General features: G+C 30.7%; 2 protein-coding genes and 1 pseudogene across 2 annotated transcripts; 1 reads left to right on the top strand and 2 right to left on the bottom strand.

Moving 5' to 3' along the window:
- Window positions 1-1,852: 1,852 nt before the first annotated feature.
- On the bottom strand, window positions 1,853-10,928 carry LOC122723574 (probable LRR receptor-like serine/threonine-protein kinase At3g47570). The gene is made up of 2 exons (XM_043956280.1): window positions 7,345-10,928; window positions 1,853-2,251 (listed from the first exon to the last, which is right to left on the bottom strand). Exons 1-2 carry the CDS (start codon window positions 10,034-10,036, stop codon window positions 1,869-1,871), a joined length of 3,075 nt encoding a protein of 1,024 aa, XP_043812215.1. The 5' UTR covers window positions 10,037-10,928; the 3' UTR covers window positions 1,853-1,868.
- On the bottom strand, window positions 10,240-10,933 carry LOC122723479 (receptor-like protein 15). Its single transcript, XM_043955633.1, has 3 exons — window positions 10,558-10,933; window positions 10,327-10,473; window positions 10,240-10,265 (listed from the first exon to the last, which is right to left on the bottom strand). Exons 1-3 carry the CDS (start codon window positions 10,931-10,933, stop codon window positions 10,240-10,242), a joined length of 549 nt encoding a protein of 182 aa, XP_043811568.1.
- Window positions 10,934-17,089: 6,156 nt separating this feature from the next.
- Window positions 17,090-21,999, top strand: LOC122723575 (annotated as a pseudogene).
- Window positions 22,000-24,892: the final 2,893 nt, after the last annotated feature.

The raw sequence follows: 24,892 nt of genomic DNA on the forward strand, positions 1-24,892 counted from the left end.
TATAAAATTTTATTAATATAAAAAGTAGGTTTGCTTTAAAAAAATTATTTACATAGAAAGAGTTTTTTTTTTTTGCGTTACAAATTATAAGGTTCCTTTTTACACGGAAAATCAAAGTAAGTCGTGGACTGTCAAACAGTGGTACCCTTTGATTTTAATGAGGACAGTAAGATGCAGGAAGCAAACCGCGTCTTTTTCTGACGCAGCAACGGCTAGGATTCGTCCTTGCTTATTATTATTGGAAGAGCAGATAATAATAATAAGCAACGACTGGAGTGTATATGAAAATAAGTTTAATAAATTATTAATTAAATTATCAATATATATATATATATATAAGTTTCAATATAAATACCTAACCAAATAATTTAGAATTTTAGCTTCTTAAAAGATCGATTTTACATTATAAATATTTTTTTATTATTTAAAATTTTTTATTGGAGATAAATAAATTAAAAATTAATAAATGCCATAGTTATTTCTTTAGATTTTTTTTTAATTTACAAGGCAAGTGTGAAATTTGAATCATATTCTTAATAAGCAAGAAACTATAATACATAAAATAATCGATTAATAAAAATAAAATAACAATTTAATAATAATTAAACTGATAAATTTAAATGAATGATAAGTACATCTCAATTTTATTGAGATCTCATTTAAATTCTCAATTTTCATCTAAAATAATAATAATTTTTAAAAAATTACTCATAAAAATTTTACTTTTATATATTATTGTCGTCATTTTTAATAATTATTTTCATCTCAATATATTAATTTCGTCTTGAATTCTTGTCGTCATTTCTAATAATTATTTTTCATATTATTATTATTCTTTAATAATTTTCGTCTCAATATAATAATTTTGATCTTGAATTCTTGTCGTGATTTCTAATAATTATTTTTCATATAATTATTATTCTTTAATAATGAAGGATAAGTACATCTCAATATAATAATTTTCGTCTTGAATTCTTGTCGTGATTTCTAATAATTATTTTTCATATTATTATTATTCTTTAATTTTAAATTTATTTTATATATTTAAATATAAAAATATTATATTTTTTAATAAAATATACATATATTTTATTAATATTATGCTAATTTTTTTAATAATAAATTTACTATTTTATATTAATAAAATTAAAATAAAAAATAAAAAAAAAATCCCACAGAAAAATTTACACCCTATGCTCCTTGACAGAAAATTTCTTTATCTTGAATCTCTAGGCACTCACTCGTCCCATTGCTGTTTCTATATAACTTCAACCGGTAAGAACCTATTTGGCATTACTGCTAGATCGAACTCCCAGTTAAGAAAAATATTTGCTTAAACATATTATAATTTAATCATAAAAATACTAGAATAATAAAATAATTTTTTTAAACTGTTTTTCTCAACAATATTTTTTTTAAAAAAAATATTTTTTAAACATTTAAACTTAATTTCATATCATTACTATTCTTTTTTTTTTTAAAAAAAAAATTAATGTTGATCCCGGAAGAAATGGAAGTTGGTAGATTCTGAAATTTTTTATGACAAGAAGAAAAGGACAACCGAGCTCTCCATGCTGACCTTGATTTGGCTATACATTCATAGAAACTAAGTTATAAAGCTCTTTGATTTTTCCTTTTTTTATTTTTTATATCTATCTTTGAGAATTAATAAAACTTGCATGATGATCAACACTAATTCTTTATTTGGAATAAAAGATTTAACAAATGAAAGACTACAAGGATGCACTGAAAACCCAAAAGGAAAGAGACAGAATCAGCCATGAAAAGTCCTTGAACTATCAAAACGAAATGTTTTCATGGATCTAGATAACAAGGAAAAATTGTTCACCTGTTCTATCACTGTGGAATTAGATTCCAAGAAAAGTTTTTCTGATCAAATCAAGTTGCCTGCTAACATCCTCCATACTCATTCGTCCTTTGGGTGATTCTGCTGAACAGCCAATACCAATTTCAAGCACTGAAACTACACAACTTCGTGCTTTTGCACTCATCTTGCTCAGGTTTCCATTACTGTTAGACAATTCTCTTTCTTCTTCTGTTGCTGTGATGAGGTTAGGGTCAATAATCTGCGTAAGGCTTTCTGGCAATGCTGTCTTCACAAAGCTGTGAAGATTTAAGCCATCTTTGAATATTTCATCAGTTGGTCTTTTTCCTGAGAACATCTCTAATACAAGGATTCCAAAGCTATACACATCCCCCTCTCTGGATGCTGGACAACCCATTCCATATTCTGCAATTCACAGAATCATCATTTTATTAATCTGTTAAAAAGACATTCTGGCAAAAAAATTCTCACCATAGTGGCTTTGATATCAATTATCTGGTTCAAATTGATGCAAATAACTTTTGAATCCACTTTCTTTACATTTTCTTTATCCCCACCATTGACGTGGGTATTAAAGATAAAGACTAACTATAACAGTTTTATCTATTTGTAACTTGAGTTATAGCTGTATACTTATCTTGTATTTAGTTAGTGATAAGGGTTAGAGTTGTGATAAGGTTTAGAGTCATGATAAGGTTTAGAGTCATGATAAGGTTAGAGTTGTGATAAGATTTAGAGTTATGATAAGGTTTATAGTTGGTTGAGATAATATTTGTTATTCATATAATCTGTATCAAACTCAACCACTGGTATATACTATATAAATGTATTCTATACAGAAATACAAATACATAGAATTCTCAATATCATAAATCTTCTATATGGTATCAGAGCCACAATCTGCTCTCACGAGTTTTCTGATCCAATTTTCTTTTAATTAATGGCTTCGTCATCCAATACCGTCATTCAATTAAATGCTCCAACGCATTTTCCAATTAAACTTACTCCGGAGAATTTTCCTGTTTGGAGAAAACAGATCCAATCAACCTTAATTGGTCTTGATTTACTTGATTTTATTGATGGTTCACGGGTTGCACCATCACAATTTCTTTCTGAAAAAGACAAAACAGCCAACCCAGCTTTCGCCTTATGGTTTCGACAAGATCAAATTTTGATCAGTGCTCTTTTAGGAAGTTGTTCCGATACTATTCAACCCTTGATTTCTTCAGCCAATACTGCGAAAGAAGCATGGGATCGGCTTCACCAGAGTTTTGCTAATGTTTCTCGTTCTAGAATTCTGTCCTTAAAAACTAAATTAGCACAGAACTCTAAGGGAACCAAACCGATTGCTATTTTTCTCAATGAGATGAGGGCTATTGCAGATGAGCTTGCTCTTACCCAGAATCCGGTGAGTGATGATGACTTAATTGTTTATATTATCACGCGATTGGGAGATGATTACAGTCTCATAGTTGCTGCGTTAAAAGTTCGTGAAACCCCAATAACCTTTTCTGATCTCTTTGAAAAACTTACTGATCATGAACGATCCCTACAAGAAAAAGATTCCACAACTGTTTCAGCTATGTCACAAGTGATTGCTACTGTCAATTACACTCAACGTTCTGGAGGGCGTTCACACAATCAGAATGGCAATTATAATCGATCTCCACAAAACTCCAATTATTCTGGAAATCGACGTGGTGGTCGTGGTTCTTACTCTGGTGGTCGAGGTCGAGGTTCTTATCGACCTGATGTGGTATGTCAATTTTGTGAATATACTGGGCATACTACTGCTGAATGTCACAAATTGGCTCGCTTTCTTAAGGAGAATAATATGTCTTTGAAGACTGATACCTCGCATTCTTCAGCACCGATACCTGCAGTTAATGTTACTTCTTCTATGGCTGCTTCTTCTCCACAACAATGGTTGTTTGATAGCGGAGCTTCTCATCATGTTGTGTCGAATCCAGCTTCTTTGCAAAGCTATTCTGACTATGGAGGTCCTGAGGAAGTACAACTTGGTGATGGTAAAACGCTTGCTGTATCACATACTGGTTTTGTGCAAATTCCTACTTACTCTAAGAATTTATCATTGCCTAATGTGTTATGCGTGCCTAATCTGCGCAAGAATTTGGTCTCAATTGCTAAGTTGTGTCGCACTAATCATGTTTCTGTGGAATTTTTTCCATCTTATTTTGTTGTGAAGGATCTGTACACGGGGGCGTCTCTACTACGGGGAGAGAACATTGATGATATCTACTGTGCAAGTTTTTCCAGAGTTAATTCTCAACGTTCTCAGCTGAATGTTACTACTCGGTGTCTGTCTTTGCTTTCTGAATGGCATCACAAGCTTGGTCATCCCAACAATAAAGTCCTTTTGTTAGTACTTCGAAATATTGGTCTTCAGTCTATGTCTAAATATGTTTCTAGTTTTCATTGTACTTCCTGCTCTATGAGCAAGAGTCATAAATTACCGTTTTTTGAGAATTCTCTTGTTAGTAATAAGCCTTTGCAACTTGTTTATTCCGATGTTTGGGGTCCTACACAAAAATCTATTGATGGCTATGCATATTACGTTACATTTATTGATCATTATTCTAAGTATGTTTGGCTATATCCCATGAAGCAGAAATCTGATACTCATGATTTGTTTATCCACTTTCAGAAATTGGTTGAAAATTATTTTCACACTAGAATTGTTTCCGTGTTCACTGATAATGGTGGGGAGTATCAAAAGCTTAAGAATCATTTTTTGTCTTGTGGTATTTCACATTATACAACACCTCCACATACGCCAGAGCATAATGGTACTGCTGAACGTCGTCATCGCTCAATAGTTGAAACAGGTCTTGCTATGTTACAATTTTCGTCTTTACCTTCTAATTATTGGTCTCATGCTTTTCAGGCTGCTGTTTATTTGCTCAATCGGTTGCCTTCGTCCGCTATTTCGTTTCAAACACCTTTCTCTAGATTGTTTGGTATGCCTCATAATTTTAAGAGATTGAAATCTTTTGGTTGCCTTTGTTTTCCATGGCTAAGGCCATATAATAATTCTAAACTTCAGTGTCGTTCATTGCCTTGTATTTTTCTTGGATATTCTCCAACTCAATCTGCATACAAATGTTACGATCCAAAGGCTAATCGTTTGTATTTGTCTCGTCATGTTCAATTTGTTGAGCATATTTTTCCATCTGAAACTTGCACTAGTTCTCATCAATTTACAGATTATTTTCGAGATGCTTCTTGTACAGGTTCGGCACAACAACCAAATCCATCACCTGTTGCACCAACTGCAGTTGCTTCGGTTCCATTGGCAATTTCTATTCCAAGTGATTCTGATTTGTTGGTTTCAAGTACTGGTTCCGAATCTATTACAGCATTATCAGCAGAATCTGATCAATCTACCATGCCATTAATTAGTACTGAGACTCAACAAGTTGACCCTTTGATGACTGAATCTTCTACTACTGATTTAGATTTGCCACTACCGATTGTTTCACAAGACTCAGTTCCAGCTCCTGTACAACGGCAGCAGCGACAAAGGAAGCCTAACTCAAAGTATTTTAATTCTTCTTTTGTTAATCTTACAACTAAATATCCTTTACCGGATACACTCGAGCCAAGAACAGTGAAACAAGCTCTGGCCAGTTCACTTTGGCGGCAGGCGATGGATTCAGAGTACAATGCTCTTTTGAAAAATAAAACTTGGGAGCTGGTTCCGAGAGACAAACATCATCTTATTAGTTGCAAATGGGTGTTTCGGATTAAGCGTAAACCGGATGGTACTATTGATAAGTACAAGGCACGTTTGGTTGCCAAAGGATTTCTTCAGGAACCTGGGCGTGATTATTTTAAGACATTTAGTCCGGTTACAAAACCGGTTACAATTCGGGTAGTTCTTACTCTTGCAATTTCTAAAGGATGGCAGTTAAGGCAATTGGATGTAAATAATGCCTTTTTACATGGCACACTTTATGAAGATGTCTACATGCAGCAACCTCCAGGATATGTGCAACCTGAGTTTCCTGATTATGTTTGCAAACTGAAGAAGTCTCTTTATGGTTTGAAACAGGCTCCACGAGCTTGGTATCTTGAACTTACTTCTTTTTTGCTCAAACTTGGTTTTCGCAAATCAAATGCTGATGCGTCCTTGTTTATTTTTTCCTCCAATGGGATTATTGCATATTTTCTAGTATATGTTGACGATATTGTACTTACAGGTAATAACAATCATTTTCTGCATACCTGTGTACAGAAGCTATCTGCTCAGTTCTCTGTCAAAGATTTGGGAATATTAAATCATTTTTTGGGGGTTGAAGTGATTTCTACAGCTGCAGGATTATTTCTTTCACAACATCGACATATTGCTGATTTGTTAGACCGATTTGATATGGCTGGAGCTAAAGAGGTGAATACTCCTATGTCTACAGGAGACAAGCTCATCTTAAATGATGGTTCTAGTTCGACTGATTCCACCGTATATCGCCAAATTGTTGGATCTCTTCAATATTTGGCAATTACGCGTCTTGATGTTTCTTTTGCAGTGAATCGGCTGTCACAATTTATGCATGCACCGACGCAAACTCATCTTCAAGCACTGAAACGTGTTTTGCGATATCTTAAAGGAACCATACATTATGGCTTATTTCTCAATCGAAATTCCACTCATACTCTGTCTGCCTTCTCTGATTCTGATTGGGGTGGTGTCCTTGATAATGGGCGGTCTACAACAACTTATGTTCTATATCTTGGTTCTAATATTATATCCTGGAAATCTAGTCGCCAAAAGACTGTCTCCCGATCTTCTACAGAGGTTGAGTACAAAGCCTTAGCCAATGCTGCAGCAGAGGTATTTTGGGTTCAAAGTTTATTACAAGATTTGGGAGTACCAATATCACAACCACCAGTCCTTCATTGTGATAATCTTGGTGCGACTTACTTCTGCGCCAATCCAATCTATCATACTAGGATGAAGCATCTTGCACTGGATTACCATTTTGTTCGCGAGAAAATTAATGCTGGACAGTTAAGGGTTCTTCACATAAGTTCAAAAGATCAAGTTGCTGATGTGCTTACAAAGGCTTTAGGAAGAACTCAGTTTTGTTACTTTAGAACCAAGATTGGAGTCTCCGATGGCGCCTCAATCTTGCGGGGGCGTATTAAAGATAAAGACTAACTATAACAGTTTTATCTATTTGTAACTTGAGTTATAGCTGTATACTTATCTTGTATTTAGTTAGTGATAAGGGTTAGAGTTGTGATAAGGTTTAGAGTCATGATAAGGTTAGAGTTGTGATAAGATTTAGAGTTATGATAAGGTTTATAGTTGATTGAGATAATATTTGTTATTCATATAATCTGTATCAAACTCAACCACTGGTATATACTATATAAATGTATTCTATACAGAAATACAAATACATAGAATTCTCAATATCATAAATCTTCTATAGTGGGATGGATACCACAAAAAGAAAGAAGTCGGATCAGGTTAGTACCTGGAGGAGCATAACCGATTGTTCCTTTTATTCCAGTTGTGGTAGACAAGCTTTGAGATGAAGATTTGCTTGTTGAAACGAGTCTTGCAAGACCAAAATCAGATACATGAGCAACCATGTCGTCGTCGAAAAGAACATTGCTGGGTTTCAGGTCACAATGAATAATTGGATTTTCACATTGCTCATGAAGATATTGCAAGGCCGAGGCCACATCGACGGCAACATTTAATCTCTGAAGCAAGTTTAAATTCCATGATTGATTTTTGCCTTCTATTTCAGGATGCAACCACTTCTCCAAGCTCCCATTTCCCATGAATTCAAGGATTAGAGCTTTGAAATCATTAAGTTTGTAATCCATGCTTGAGCAACATGTCAACATCTTCACAAGATTTCGGTGCCTGATATTCCTCAACACAATGCATTCAGAAATAAAGCTCTTGGAAGCACCCTTATGTTCAAGCTTGAGAACTTTAACCGCTACTGGTCTTTCAACTTGATCTAGAAATCCTTTATACACAGAGCCGAAGCTGCCAGATCCGATCAAATTTTCTGGAGAGAATCCATTCGTTGCACGACAAATATCTCCATAAGATACCTTAAGAAATTGCTTCATCATTGAGGATGAAGAAGATGACTTCTGCTTTGGATTTCTTTTCCAATAAACAAGAAGAAAGGCTAATGTCAATAAGATACACACAGCCATTACAGTTAGTATAATTTCCAGCTTATGAAAAAACAACCCTCCTCTCTTGTTCGGGCATTTTGGTAGATTGAGTTCTGAGACACCGCCGCAAAGCTTATCATTACCAATTAATGATACAGAACTTGCATTTCTGAAAACTCCTCCAGTTGGTACTTCACCCTCAAGATCATTGAAAGAAAGATTCAGGAAAAGTAAATATGGAATGTCCTGTAGATCTTTCGGAATTCGCCCTGTCAACTTGTTTCGTGAAAGATCTAAATATTGAAGGCCTCTCAGGGAAGCTAAAGATGGAGGGATGGTCCCTTGAAATGAATTCCCTTGCAGATAAAGGAATTCCAAGCTCAAGCAATCTCCAATTGTTGCTGGAATTTTGCCTGAAAGATTGTTTTCTGAGAAATCTAGTGCTCCTATATTTGATAGCTTCCCTACTTCAAAAGGCAGGACTCCAGTTAAAGAGTTTTGAGATAAACTCAGTAATCTTGTGAAGGAACGAACAAGTAAAATCTCAGGGGGTATAACTCCATTCAGATGGTTCTGTGAAATGTCTAAGAAATACAAATTTTGGCAATTTCCAATGCTTGAAGGAATGCTTCCCTGAAAATTGTTGTCTTGTAAGTAGAGTTCAAGCAAATGTGTAAGATTTCCGATGGAGGATGGAATTTCTCCGGACAACCTATTTCCATCTAAACTCAAAAATTGTAGTTTCTGAAACTTCCCAAAGTAATTGGGGAAGACGCCTGAAAGAAGATTATTATGCAGGGCTATTCCAGTTAACTTGATGAGATTCTCTAACCCTGCAGGAATGGTGCCTGTGATTTGATTCTCCCCAATATAGAACAAACCAAGTTCGGTTGACAAATTTGCTACAGAATTTGGTAAAACACCTCCAAAATTGTTTGTACCCAAATCCAATTTTTTCATCTTGGTACAGTTTGTCAAAGAGTCCAGAAAAGCTAAGTCATTGGTTGAATTACTTCCCAGAGCATTTCCATGAAGTCTTAGCCACCAGAGGTTTTTAAGATTTCCTAAATTCATTGGAACTTGTCCAACAAAGTTACTCCAACCAAGATTAACTATTTCCAGATGAGAAGCATTGAATAGAGAATTTGGAATTGTCCCAGAGAAACTATTGTTCCCAACTGAGAAAAATATGAGATTTGGGAGAGTGATGCCTAAGTTTTCTGGCAGATTCCCATGGAGTTGATTTTGTATGACAGAAAACTTTCTGATGGAGGAGATATTGAAGAGGGGCAGAGGAATTGTGCCAGATAGTTGATTTGCTGCAACAGCAAAAACTGTTAATCTTGTTAATTTGCCCAAATCGTCAGGAATATTACCCAACAATCTGTTATACGTTACACAAAAGAAAGTGAGCGATGAAAGGTTGCCCAAGGAGGCTGGGATTTCTCCTATCAGGTTGTTTGCAACAAGATTAAGATTCTGAAGCTTAGTTAAAGAACCAAGTTCAGCTGGGATTTTTCCTGATACATGATAATTCCAACCCAAATCAAGAAACATGAGCTTGGAACATCGAGTTAAGTTGATTGGAATTTCGCCTGCCAAAGTATTGTTGTTGAGAAACAATTCTTCCAGGCGAAATAACCTGCCAAGTTCTTGTGGAATTTCACCATGGAAACTGTTGTTTTGGAGGTTGATGACTCGAAGAAAACTCAGGTTGCCAATATAAGGTGAGATTGTTCCAAATAAATTCTGCCCTTCCAAATCCAAGGATTTGACTCTCTGATGCCGGCGACTGCATGTGATTCCAAACCAATTGCAAAATGGGAGAGAGTCATTCCATGAATCCAAGAGTTGATTTGGATCACCAGCACTTATTGCTTCTTTGAACTTGAGCAAGGCAAGTTTATCAGTCTCATTTCCTGAAGCATTAGCTTGCTTCCACCACTCTAAGTTGAAAGAAAGTAAGAGAATCACTTGAAGGTATATGATAAGAGAAGGGGAATGCAAACTGATATCACACGATCTCATTTAGTTTGGAGAGATTGGCAGCATTATAACTTTCCCAAAACATGAGTTTCTTATGGTCTATATAAAAAAAGACAAATGTTGATAAGTTACTACTACTGAAGCTACTTGAACCTAAGTCCAACAACTCTAATCTTTCAAAACCTGTTACACCATACAGCTTTTATGTTATTACAATACATATTTCAAAGTTGCCTAGATATGCATCATGCAACAGTACAAAACTTGAATTCTAGGATGAAATACAGCTCAAATAATTAATCGAATTGGTGAATGAATGTGAATGAACATACCTTTGCTAGGAAAGGAACCTTTCATATTGTTTCTGCTAAGAATTAAAGTTGTAAGTGATGGAAGAGCAGCCAACGATGAAAAGTTGCTATTATTGAAATAATTATCACTAAGATCTAAGATTTCTAGCTTCTTCAATCCATCAAAACCTGTATGTACAGCTTGTGTTATTAGCTACAGGTACATCCATTAACCAAAAAAAGATAATAGGTAGAAGACCATACCATAAATACCTTTCTCATCAATCAAACCACCGAATCTGTTATGGGATAAATTAAGACTTCTTAATTCCTTAAATGACTCAAACATGGAAAGATTTAGAAACCAAATATTTTCCTCGTATTGTCTTAAATTGTTGAGGGAGAGATCAATCACGTGACCAGTGGTGAAATTGCACGTGACACGCTCCCATTTACAACAATCACTGAGCGAGTCATCAACCCATGAAGAAAAAGGATGATCAGCGTCAAACCCATCTGATCCAATTGATGCCTTCAAATCTAAGAGACCCAATCTCTCTACTTCAAAGCAACCATTGTTTCCATGGATTTGAACACACAGAATGAAAAGACCCAACAATAACCACTTTGCTAAGTTAGCCAGCTCCATTTCGGAAAAATGTGATGCTCTCATTCACTACTACTCCCAAATGGAAAATTGTGAAGCTCTTGTTCATACTACTGCCCATATTTATATTCACAACTCATAATGAATCAGTCCGGCCTGTTTTAAATAACTTTTGAACCCACCAAGTTACTATTATATATAATTACAATTTTCAATCTATCTCTCACGTGTCTCAAACTAACCCAAATAACTTTTGAATTTACCCAAATAATTTTTGAATTTATCTAAATAACTTTTGGACTCACTTTTCACTTAACCCAAAATGATTAACCCAAATTATTTAGTTCGTGCTAACTTTGATTTCTTTAAATCTACCAATGTTGGACAGACCAGTTGCCGCAATTCTACAAGCAGGCAGCTGATCGTTAAACTCGGTCCCATTAAATTTGCGACTTGCGACGTCCTTGTTGCAACTGAATCGGTTACAATTGCTAATCAGGACCGGACTCTTGGGTGTTGTGGTTCATTAGTATCTCGGGCGGCTCCACCTCGTCTGTCACGGATAGCCCTTTCCTTGCATGCTAACTAGCTCCGCATAATTTGTCTGATTCAGGGTGGCTATGATACCAATTGAAACAGGCCGGTCTAAACTGACCCAAATAATTTTTGGATCCACTTTTCACTTGGCCCAAAATGATTAACCCAAATTATTTAGTAGTTTTGTGCTAGTTTTGATTTCTTCAAATCTACCAATGTGGGAGGTAACTGCCGCAATTCTGCAAGCAATCTACCGATGTGGGAGGGAACAGCTGCCGCAATTCCGCAAGCAGGCAGCTGACCGTTATACCTTTACTCGCAAGACCCACTAATTTCGCACAATTTATTTGACTAGGATGGCTCTGATATCAATTGAAACAGTCCGACCAAACGAGTCTAAATAACTTTTAAACCCGCTTTGTATTTAATCTAAAATGATTAACCTAACTTATTTAGTAGTTTCATTTTACCGTTTGTATATAATTTCAATTTTCAATCACCTTTCCACATGGAAGGACTTCCGCACCGGAAGCATTTACCGCTACACATAATCTACCATCACATCCAAATGATAAAAGATTGTTTTTAATTTTTGTTTTTCAAAGTTTTTTAAATTTTGTAATATTTTGAAATGGTTTATTTCAAATTAATCTTTTGTGGGAGTATTTAAATTTTTTATATTATTATTATATAAAACTATTTTAAAAAATAATATTTTTTATATGAGTTCATTTCGCTTATAAGAAGATCAAAATAATTTTTTATTCTATATATATATAGATTTTTAATTACTTGAAATCATTAATTAATAGATAATAAATCATAATATCTTATTTTAGACTATAAATTAAAATTAAAAAAAAATAATTAGTAAAAAAGCACAACATAAATACCTTTCTCGTCAATGGAATTTATATTTTTTAATAATATATATGGAATTTATAATTTTATTATAAGATAAATTTTTATTATGTTTATAATAACTCTAATATAATTATTTTATTTATACTTTTATTTATTCATAATTTTTTATTATATATTATTTAATAATTTACAAAATTTAAATTTAAATTCTTTAAATAGAATCTTATAATTTTAGTAATATAATATTACAACTATATAAAATATAAAATATATTATTAAAATTATATAATAAAATTATAATACCATTAAAAAATTTCTATAAAATAAATAGAAATTGATGTTAATAAGTTTCACATTGTGTCGTGTGAGTTTAACTGGAGAGGAAGGTGTTTCATTTCTTTTATTCTTTTTCTTTGATTTGCTAGTGATGTCTAACTGTTTTTCATGTGTCTGTCACGCAAGTCTATACGTACGAAAGTGTCAGAGTTTTTCTCTATGTTAGGCGGCCATTTAATTTTTCTTAGAGCGCATGCGGACAAGATTGCAAAGTGACTTCACCCTTTTATCGTGTCACATTACTGGACTGAATTGGGCTCACAGATGACCCGACCTGCCTCGCGCGTTTGAATCAAGACTTAAAATACTGGACTGGTTGATTGAAAAAGGCTCTATAAATTTTAAATCCGCGCTATGTTTTTTGGATTCGATATGAGGAATAAAAAATTTAAAAAATAATAATAATAATAAATTCACGTTTCTTATCAATTTTTCTCATTTAATATATGAAATTGATGTTTTGAAGGGTAAAACTTTTTTTTAAAGGATTTTACGTCGCATTTTTAAAGGTGAACTGATTAATTTTCCAATAAAAAAAAGACTAACGTATAACAGACTTCCAAGAACTTTCTACATATAAAGTTGTTAATGTCAGTCTCCTTTGAATACGACATGTGCATTAATTTTCTCTGTGCCTGTACAATCTTATCATTTAATACCAAGACTTTTGAATATTTGGTCAATTTTTAAACATTTTACTTTATAATTTTTGAAAAATTCAGAAACATAAATAGAAATAAAAATATAAAGAATAATAAAAATAAATTTTGGTTTTCTTATCAATTTTTCTCATTTAATATATAAAATATTAATGATGTTTCGAAGAGTAAAACATTTTTTTTAGGAATACAAATCTTGCTACCTTTTAAAATTTCCCAAAAGAGAATAATTTTACGTCTCATTTTTCAAAGAAGAATTGATTAATTTTCCAAAAATTTTCTACATATAAACGTCAGAGTCTCCTCTAAAGACCACATGTGCATTAATTTTGTATGTGCTTATCAATCTTGACTGTCTGATGGATAAATACAACTTCTCAATTAATATTAGTGACTTTTTAATTAATTTGTTGATAAACTAGCGATTTGGGTTTTTAAAAAAAAAAAAAATTTCCACGAAGTTAAATACAGAAATTTGATTGAAATTTCTATTGGGTGATGGTGGTAATCAATGAACATAATATATTTCCTTTTTTTTTTTAAGATCCAAAGTAAACATCCCTTAGATACGGGAAGAAAAGTCCTCCAGAATTTAAAACTATCACATCGAAAGAAAAACGTGTTTCCTTGCAATTTGCAAAGACTAATAAGTTCACTGCAACTTCATCAATTTGCAAAGACTAATAAGAAAAGTCCTCCAGAGGACTTCTTCCCCGTACTAGTATGCTTAACAGTGTTTAATAAATTTTTTAAAAAATAACTAGACTTATTAACTTTATTTTAAATTAATTTTATAATTAAAATTAAAACTCTATTTACCTCTGCTATTTTACGAGTCTTTTTCTTTTTTGCGTATGGTATCACCACTCCCTTTGCTAACATCCACTAATTCAAAAGTTAATTTAAAAGTAATATTTTAATTAGGACACTTTCAGGATGCTCCATATAAGATCGAATTAGTGATTACTCTCGAATTAGGACTCTATATTTTTTTTATTTCTTATCAGGTGATAGCTGTGTGACTTTTATTTTTTATTTTAATTATATTATCTTTTAAAAATTTATAAATTATAATTTTATAAAAGTTTTATCAATAAATTATTTACGATTATAAAATATAATAAATAAATTAAAAATACTACAACCAATAGTTTGAACAATTGTAATATTTTTTTAATTTATAATACTCATTATTATATTATAAAAATTATGTGTATAAAAAAATATATTTAATTTTTTTAATTATTATATATATTATATAATAAATTAATATTTATTTTATTAATATAATAAAATGATAAACACTCTTATTAGTCATTTTATATCCTAATAATAATAATTATATATAATTTATTAAATATTTAAAATATATTAGTTAGAATCTCCTATCAACTATTAAGATATATCCAACAATTAAACTAAATAAACCCTTAATAAAGTCCAATTTCTACTATTAATTTTTAATATTTTATTTGACATAATTTATTTTATAATAAAAAATTAAATAAATTTCAACAAAATAGTATATAATTTATTTTTTAAAATAAAAATTTTATGAGATAAAAAATAATATTTCCAATTGAAATAAAAATTTCAACAATTAAATCAAATAAACTCTTAATAAAGTCCAACTATTAATTTTTAACTTTTTATTTGACATGATTGATTTTATAATAAAAAAATTAAATAAATTTCAACAAAATCATATATAGTTTATTTTTTTAAAATAAAAGTTTTGTAAGATAAAAAATAATATTTTTATTTGCAATAAAAAATTTCAATAATAAAACCAAATAGACCCTTAATAAAGTACAATTTCTACTATTAATTTTTAATTTTTTATTTGACATGATTGATTTTATAATAAAAAATTAAATAAATTTCAACAAAATCATATATAGTTTATTTTTTTAAAATAAAAATTTTGTAAGATAAAAGTTAATATTTCCATTTAAAATAAAAAATTTCATAAAAAGTAAATTGAAATAAATTTTTATAAAATTTTTTATTTTAAACGAAGTGTAATCCCCAAATATACTTTGTCATAATTTATTTTCAAGTATTGGAAGATGTATGAGAATATTTTACTTTTATTTTTTAATTAGAAAATATTTCAATTATTGTGAGAGCAATGCATTTTTTTAATATTTTTTTTTATTTTTACTGAATATAAAAATTAAGTTATTTAAAAAATAAAATATAAATTTTTTTTTATAAGTCATCATAGGCAGTCATTTAGTTTACGATATAAATTTTCTGAGCTGATCCGAATAAATGCCCACAAAAATATTACTCATTAATATCTAAGTCTATAAAGAAAAATATTACACATTAATTTAATAATAAAATTTCAAATGCTTTAGTAATTTTTTTTGAAAATATTACTAACAGTCCAATAATATTTTAAACACCTTTTTAAATTTAATAATGGATTAAAATCCATTAATGATTTATCAATGAATTTATTAATGGATTTTAAATCCGTTAACAAATTTTGATATCAATTATTTTTTATATTTATAAATTATTAACATACTTTAAAAATTTATTTGATAAATTTTTACATATAATCTTTTATATTAAAAATTACCAACATAATTTTTAAAAATTTATTAACGGATTAAAATCTATCACTAAAATCTATTGATAATTTAAAAATTTTTTATAGTGCATTAAATTTTCATGTTTAATATAAAATAAATTTTTTATTAAAATATATTATTATATATAATAAAAAAATAAATTTTATTTATGATAATTTTAAATTATTATCAAACTATTATTTTAATGATATTAAAATAATAATTTTATAATTATTATACAAATATCATCTTTTAATTTTTAAAATATAGCAATAGTAATTTTTAAAATATAATAATAGTAAGAGTGTGTATTAAAAGAAAAGAGAGAAATAAGGTTAATCACCGTTAATGAAACAAAAGAGTACATCACTTAAAATAAAATATCATACAAAATTCTTCCATAGGATTGTACAATTTTGTAGCCAATAAAGATTGACATAAAAAACAGTGATGACTCTAAAAAAGAAAATGATAAAAAAATCTTGAGAAGCTTGAGAAAAAGACATCCCATCAACTTCATACCCTTTTCCATCAACATATCAAAAGGGGTGACTCCTCCATGAGAAGCTTGAGAAAAAGACATCCCATCAACTTCATATACTTTTCCATCAACATATCAAAAGGGGCGACTCCTCCGTGAAGAAGACCCTCATACAAGACCTAACCATGAGACATGATTTTCCACTTTGACTCTAAACTCTACGTTTAATATCTACACACTATAAAAATTTCATTCTCACCTTCACAGCAACTCTAAAAAGACCCTCATGCAAGGTAAATTTTGTAAATTATTTTAATGTATATAACAATTAAATACTTTAAATTTAAAGTAAATTGTTTTAAAATGTTTGAAGTAATTAAAAATAATTTAATATTTCATATGATTTAATAAAAAATGGTCAGTACTTGAATTTTAATTTTTAAAATAAATCATTAAAATAAAGTTTTTTTTTTTAAAACATAATATTTTAATCTCGAAAATGTAATTTATCGTAAATACTATCATAAACTGAACTGACGATATTGAAACTAGCGGACTGCTTAATTTATGATATATTCTAATTAGGCTATCAAACAAGTTAATAAAGACCATTATGCTGATCAAACCGGCCGGCCAGCTTCTCAACTAAGTTTTTGTTTTTGTCCGTTCTTGGCGTTTGTATACAAGAAGGAGCTGAGAAATTTAATGATCTGTAACTCAGCAATAATAATCAAGTGACTTGATTTTCAAATGAAAAGGCTCTATTTTAAGTTTTCATTATGGGCATTTCTCGTTATAATTTTCCTGCAAATGAATGGATCCAGAGCTTGCCTGGAAAAAGAGAGGATAGGTTTGCTGGAGTTTAAGGCTTTCATGAAATCAAACTGTGAGGTTGATGACAATCTTGATTCATGGGTTGAAGATGGAACCAGTGACTGTTGTGATTGGGATAGAGTCACGTGCAGCTCCACCTCTCGTCGTGTCGTTGATCTCTCTCTCTATTGGGTAGCAAAGCATTCATCTCTTGGAATTACTTGCAGTTTAAATCTCTCCATGTTTTATCCTTTTGAAGAACTGCTCAGTCTTGATTTTTCTAATAATTGGTTTAATGGTTGGATTGACAAAGCAGGTACTTACTCGCTATCTTTATTATTATAATTTATCTTTAATTTTTGTTTTTCTTTTTATAATTCCACTTAACCTAATATAATTTGTTATTATTATTATTATTTTTATATACTTTATATAAGTTTTGTTATTATTATTATTATTATTATATACTTTATATAAGTTTTGTTATTATTATTATTATTATTATTAAAAAATTACTATTTAATTCATAGAAAATTTATCAATTAGTTAATATTTTGATTTTAAAAAATATATTAAAATATCTTGAATAATAACAAACGCAAAATTACATGTTTATGCAGGTTCCGAAAGAGCAGCATTAGGCTTGAAGAAGTTAGAGATTTTAGATCTGAGTGACAATTCCTTCAACAATAGTATCTTATCATTTGTTGGCATTCTTACATCAATTAAGACTTTAAATCTTAGTGGCAACGACCTGGTTGGTCTGTTCCCTGTCAAGGGTATGTTTCTTGGCACTGTAATAATGCTTAATGACCTAATATTAATTCATAAATTATATATTTATTTCATTTATGAAATAACTTTTACTACATAATTTATGACCCAATAATAGAATATGATATCTTTTGATATCTTTTTTTTTTTAAAATAGGGGTTGGGGGAGTCGAATCTAACAGGATGCACTTTCCACCAGGCTAAGTCTTAGAGTGCAATAGAATATGATATCTGAATTTTTTTTTTCTTTGTTTACGAAATTACATGGTTCAGACTTAGCTTATTTGGAAAACTTGGAAACTTTGGAGATAAGTAGTAATGAAATCAGTGGCCTCTCAGTGGAAGGTAAACCTGCTCTCTCTCTCTTCTTGCATATCAATCCACCAGAATCTGCATCAATCTAAATGAGTTTTCGACATATAAAACTTGAAATTTTATTTATTTATTTTATTTTATAGCTCGTGATTATTAAAATATTCTATATGATATGCAGGTTTTGATAGATTATCAAGTTTGGAAAAACTAAAAGTTGTAGATCTTGGTGAAAACGCCTTTAATACAAGTAGTTTATCATCTTTGAGTTGTCTTGTATCACTCAAGATTTTAGTTCTCAGAGGCAACAACATGGATGGTCGGCTCTCATTCAAGGGTGAGTTTCTTACATTGCCATCTTTCTACATTACCTGTTTTTATTTGATGCTCTAAAATTTTTTTACTATGCATACTACATTTAAATTATTTTTATTAAAAGAAAATTGAATCAATTCCGGTGCACACATTAACTGGATTTTAACATTTGATAATCCAATATGAACTTTCTTTTAGGCAAACAGTGGCAGCTTTTTGAATGAATGAAACAAGAGAAATGTATGCGAAGAATTTTTAGGATTTCAAATTATAGGCTAAGTTATAGCATAGTGCCTAAAGTTTAACAAAATTTACATTTTAATCCTTATTTTTTTAATAATAAACAATTCAGTTCTTGAATTTAATTTATTTTGTTAATAAAATAATCACTTTTTTAAAATTTATTGTTAGTCAATCGTTAATCGAAAAAGTCAACCCAATTAAGTGGACTAAAATTATTATTATTATTATTATTGATAATGATGTATCTTATATTTGCGATATGATGATTTATCGATTAGAGACATTATGTGTTAGAATTAGGTGATCTAAAAAACTTAGAAACCTTGGACTTAAGTTACAATGAATTGGAGAGCCTCTCAATGGAAGGTAATTTCACTTCACATCTCATGTCTTTTCAATTTCATTGCCTACATCTCCTGTCTTTCAGGCAAACTAAATCAAGGTGGTCTTAGCCTTTCTTTTGCCTTTATAACATCCTAACCAATTGATCGAAATTTCAAAAAATCATCAACTGTAAAGTGATTAGCTATTTAAATGCAGGTTTTGAAAGGTTATCAAGTTTGAAAAAGCTAAAATTTTTAGATCTTAGCTATAATGTCTTGAACGGCAGTGCCATGTCAGCCCTAAACAATCTTGTATCACTTAAGACATTGATTCTTAACTCCAATGGAATGGTTGGTCAATTGCCTCCTAGCACAGGTATGACATTAATCCATTCTGAACGACACCGTTTTAATTGATTTGATCTCTAATCTATACTTTTTCACAATCACATGGCTCAGAATTATCTAATATGAAACACTTGGAAACGTTGGATATAAGTTATAATTCCTTGGAAGGGTCAGAAGGTAATTTCGTATAACCCTACCCATAAAACAATGTACTAAAAAGCCTCTTGGTTATTAATGTTGAAAAGGTGATTCCAACATTTTCATAGGCATTTTTCTTATTGTAGGATTATGTGGATTGAAAAGACTCACTGAGTTGGATCTCAAAAATAATAAATTCTCAGGCCCACTTCCTCAATGTCTTGGAAACATAAGCAACCTCCAGTATCTTGATCTCTCATCAAATCAGTTCACCGGCAACATGGAATCCATCCTTTCAAAACTTACGTCCCTCAAGTGTTTAGTTCTCTCTGGAAATAACTTTGAAGGCTTATTCTCATTTAGTGCTTTGGCTAACCACTCCCAGCTTGAGATATTTGAACTTTCTTCAGGAAGTAGTAAGCTTGAAGTGGACACACAGAATCCTACATGGTTTCCTACGTTTCAACTGAAGCTTTTTCACTTGTCAAACTGCCACTTAAATGTCCAAACTAGAACAGTTCCTAGTTTTCTTCTCTATCAGCATGACATGAACTTCATTGATCTCTCTCATAATAAGCTGACTGGAGCATTCCCAGTTGGGTCTTGCAGAATAACTCAAAGTTACAAGTTATGAATTTGATGAACAACTCATTCACAGGATCATTTCAGCTGCCAAATTTCAATCATCGAGATTTGGTTAAGTTAGAAATTTCAAGCAACAACATCACAGGTCAACTACCTAAGGAATTTGGTTTGGTTCTCTCAAATCTGTGCTATATAAACATGTCAAGGAATAGTTTTCATGGAAACGTTCCATCTTCAGTTGGTGAGATAAGACAACTACGTTACATGGATTTGTCCTATAATAATTTCTCAGGAGTGTTGCCTGGAAGTATACTTGGGAATGGTACTGATTTATATTATTTGTATCTATCAAACAACAACTTCAATGGCATAGGAGGAGAGTCGTCGAGCATCAGCGCCGAACTATTTGTTTTGGACATGTCAAATAACAATCTATCAGATACAATTCCACTACAGCTATGTAATATGGTAAGTCTTAGAATTTTAGACCTGTCAGAAAATAGGTTGCATGGGTCTCTGCCTTCTTGTTTCAATTCTCCATGGCTGCAATTTCTATTTCTAGAAAAGAATAGTCTAAGTGGCTCCATCCCGTACGTGCTTTCCACAAGTCCTAGCTTAGTGGCACTTGACCTGAGGGATAACAAGTTTACTGGGAACCTTCCAACTTGGATCAATCAGCTTTCAGAATTGCGTGTGCTTTCATTGGGAGGGAATCCATTAGGAGGTCATCTTCCTGAGCAGCTCTGTGAATTGAGAAATGTGAGCATATTGGATCTTTCACGTAACTTGCTTTCTGGTTCCATACCTTCATGCTTTAATAATATCTCATTTGGGAATGTGAGAGAACATAATAATTTTGAGTACACACCTAAAAGCTTGGGGGACTTCTTGCCTTTTACCTTTTATTATTCTCTATACGATGGCACTCTTGAATTTGAGGTGGAAGAGTTGTTTCATATGTCTTCTTCAAAAGAAGTAGAAGTGGAATTTGCAATGAAGTATAAATACAATCCCTACAAGGGTGACATCGTCAACTTACTGGCAGGTATTGATTTATCATGCAACGAGTTAAATGGTAGTATCCCTTCAGAATTTGGAGACCTCCATGAAATTCTATCGTTGAACTTGTCTCAAAATAACCTATCAGGGTATATTCCAATCAGTTTTTCAAATTTAGAGAGCTTGGAAAGCTTGGATCTTAGCTTCAACAACTTGAGCGGTGAAATCCCCAGCCAACTAGTTGCCCTGAGTTTCTTGGAAACTTTTAATGTTTCATACAACAATTTGTCAGGTAGAATCCCTGATGAAGGCCAATTTGGGACCTTCGATGAAAGCAGTTACAGAGGTAACCCTGGTCTTTGTGGACCAATAGTTAACAGGAGCTGTGATGCTGCTGAAGTTCCACCAACGCCGCCATCAAATGAAAAGGAAGAAGAAGAAGAAGAAGAAGGTGGTGTTGACATGGCGTGGTTTAACTGGAGTTTCAATGCATCATATGTCACAATCGTATTCGTGTTGATGGTAACCCTCAGAATCAACAGAGAATGGCGCATGTTATGGTTTTATTGGGTTGATGTTTGTATTTATTATATTTCCATTCAGCTTTTTGGAAGTGATCGTCTATGCTTGTAGGCTGATGCTTGTGGAAGATTACAGTATGCTATAAGGGCCAAAATTTTCTCAGCATTAGGCATTGGCCTTTCTTTATCACCAACTCTTGTGATAAATGAATTTTCCATTATGTTTTGAATGCCATAAACAGGTGAGTGAATGATTTTAATTTTAAGTGAATTTTTTTCTTTTTTCTAGAAATTAAATATATATCCATCTAATAAAATAGTTCCATGATTTATTTGATATTATGGTTAGAGTTGTGAATAAGAAAAATACATTTTTAAAGGGATAATAAAATTTTACAATTATTATGTGAATTTTACTATAATTTTATGTTTTGAATTTCAGTGAATCTGATTTAAATAAAATTTTCAAATTACTTATAGTATATTACGGCCTCTTTATATTATCTTAATGTAATTATTATCAGAAATCAGAGCTTCTGCGACAGAATATTTCCATCACTGAACATCTTTTTAGGTTGCAAAGGCTTCTGCAACGGATCTAAATCCGTTTTTTATACCCAAAATTTGGCAACAGAATTTATGTCTATCAATAAGTGTTTCGACGGACTTTCCAATGGCACACATTGGTTCCTAAATTCGCGACGGCGAATTTCTGTAACTAGATGTCAAATATGGCATAATATTAATATGTTCCATTGCAATATAATTTTTCATCGCTGATTCATCATCATTCTGTAACTAATTTTCCATTAACCTGTCACAGTTATAGCAGCTCTGATGCAAAATATATATATTAAATAGAAATTGAAAGTTAAGGAGTAGAATACGAGATTTCTCATATTTATTTAGATACACTTATCACTGGATTAAGTCTGTAAATGCATTCATATATATATTATTTATATTAATTATTAGAATGGATTCCATTTAATATATATATATATAACATAGTGACAAAAAATTATTTAAACATTATTTACAAAAAACAAAATCTTTAGGTATTAAATTGCTAATTTTGCTAATTTCAAAATGATTATTATTAATTTCCTTTTTTTTTCCTTGTTGCGTGAACTTTTGCCTTTGCTTTTAGGGAAAGCATTAGAGATGCAGAGAAACAAAAAGTATATATAAACCATACAAAGACGCCAAAGGGTAGGGGGAAAATATTCAAATTATATTATTTTTCTTATATAATTTTATTTTATATAATATTCAAATATTATTTTAAATTAATAATAAATAAAAAATAATAGAAAGATAATTACTAAACTATTTCTGTTATTTTAACTCATATTATTTTAATTCACTCATAATAAATTTATTTAAATAAATAGTAATTTATAAATATTTAAAAAATGTTAAGACATTTATGGCATGTAAATATAGGGGAATTAAGTTCATTTAAAATTGCAGTCTAGGTTTTAATTTGGTGAATGTTTTTAGCATGCGTTTAGATTTTTAGCTTTAAATTGAAATTTGTGCAAATATTTTATGAGTGTGAAGAATTGTTGATATGAAATAATATTTGCTCCAAATATTATCATACGACTGAATTATGTGGTAAAATTTTAGTAAATTGTGATACTCGATCACAAAAGTCCCATCCGAAAGAAAAAGGATTCGAGCAGTATAATAGTCAATATTTGGAATCATAGAAGACACGTCCGCTCATGAACCAATTGAACTTTTCATGAGACAAATTACCATTAAAAAATAAAATCTAGACAATTCCATTATTCCTATAATTGCAGGATCACTTATTTACTAGTAGACACCGGTTGGATTTTAAAAAGATTGACTAATTAACTCCACTATATTCTTACAATATAAAAGTATATACATAATTCAAGTTATACATTCTTATACATAATTCAAGTTACGCATTCTTACACACTTATTTTTAAGTTAAACTATTTTCTTATACTCTCCCATGTGATAAATTACTGGTTTGAACAACCACTCCACTTTCTCTTTTTCGCATACTGACCCACCATTGTTGAACTCATTTTCTGCCAGATTAATTGTTTTCTTAGTAACACTGCCTTTTACTATATAATGGCATTTATCAATTTCAAATTAAGTCAAATAACAATATTTTAGCATGTATTTTTAAGAAAAATGAAAACTCTCATAATATATTAAAATAATATTTAAATCTTGATAATTATTTAAAAATTTTAAATACTAAAATACGATTTACATTTTAAAATTTATATAATAAATATTGGAATGCAATACTAATTAACTAACTAGTGATATAATATTAGGCAAAGTCTTGAAGGCATTGTATAGTATACAAACCTTACCACTGCTAGCCTGACTAACGGGAATAATAGACATTTTCCTATCCTAACATTAATTTACACGTCATGATTATTCCAGGAAGAGATATTGATAAATAAAAACGTTTACATTAAATTTTGCTTCAAATAAATTAGGAAAAACAAAGAAATGAAGAAAAAAAAAAAAACACAAAGCAAATCAAAGAGAAAAAAAAAAACCCTTTCCAATTTTTCTCTTGTAATATTTTATATTTTTTTGAATTTTCGAGTTCACAAGCGTATAAATCTAAATTAATTAATTAAATAGACTCTAGATATGGAATGGTATATACTAGAAAAAATATTGAAATTATTTTTTCATATCATCATATTTTTTCAATTTTCTCCCTCCATTAACATGAATGATTCATAAATTTTTCTTTTTTACAAAGTTCATTCTACTGTTAATTTATTGGACTTTAAATTAGTTGTATTTCTTTTCTAAACTTGATTCAACGTAAAATCAAGATCAAATTATTTAGGACTGACATATCCAATAATTAGCTTTATTTCTTTCCTTTGATTAAAAAGAAAACTTGGCTTAGGAATTGCTAGTTTGATTGAAAGTCTTGGAGTTGGAGACATGAAGAATACATTAATTATTAAAGATTTACATGATTAATAGGATCGATTAAGGAAGATTATGTCATGCAAGCGCAACGTTGAAGAGGAAAAAGAATAGGAACGAAGACTGAAGAGTCCTAAGATTTAAGAAACATAAATTTCAAAAAGGCATCAGAATACCAAACCATCCTAATAAAGCAATCAAAGAAAGAAAATAAATGAGGAG

Source organism: Manihot esculenta, chromosome 4, assembly GCF_001659605.2.
Source record: "Manihot esculenta cultivar AM560-2 chromosome 4, M.esculenta_v8, whole genome shotgun sequence".
Lineage (NCBI taxonomy): Eukaryota > Viridiplantae > Streptophyta > Magnoliopsida > Malpighiales > Euphorbiaceae > Manihot > Manihot esculenta.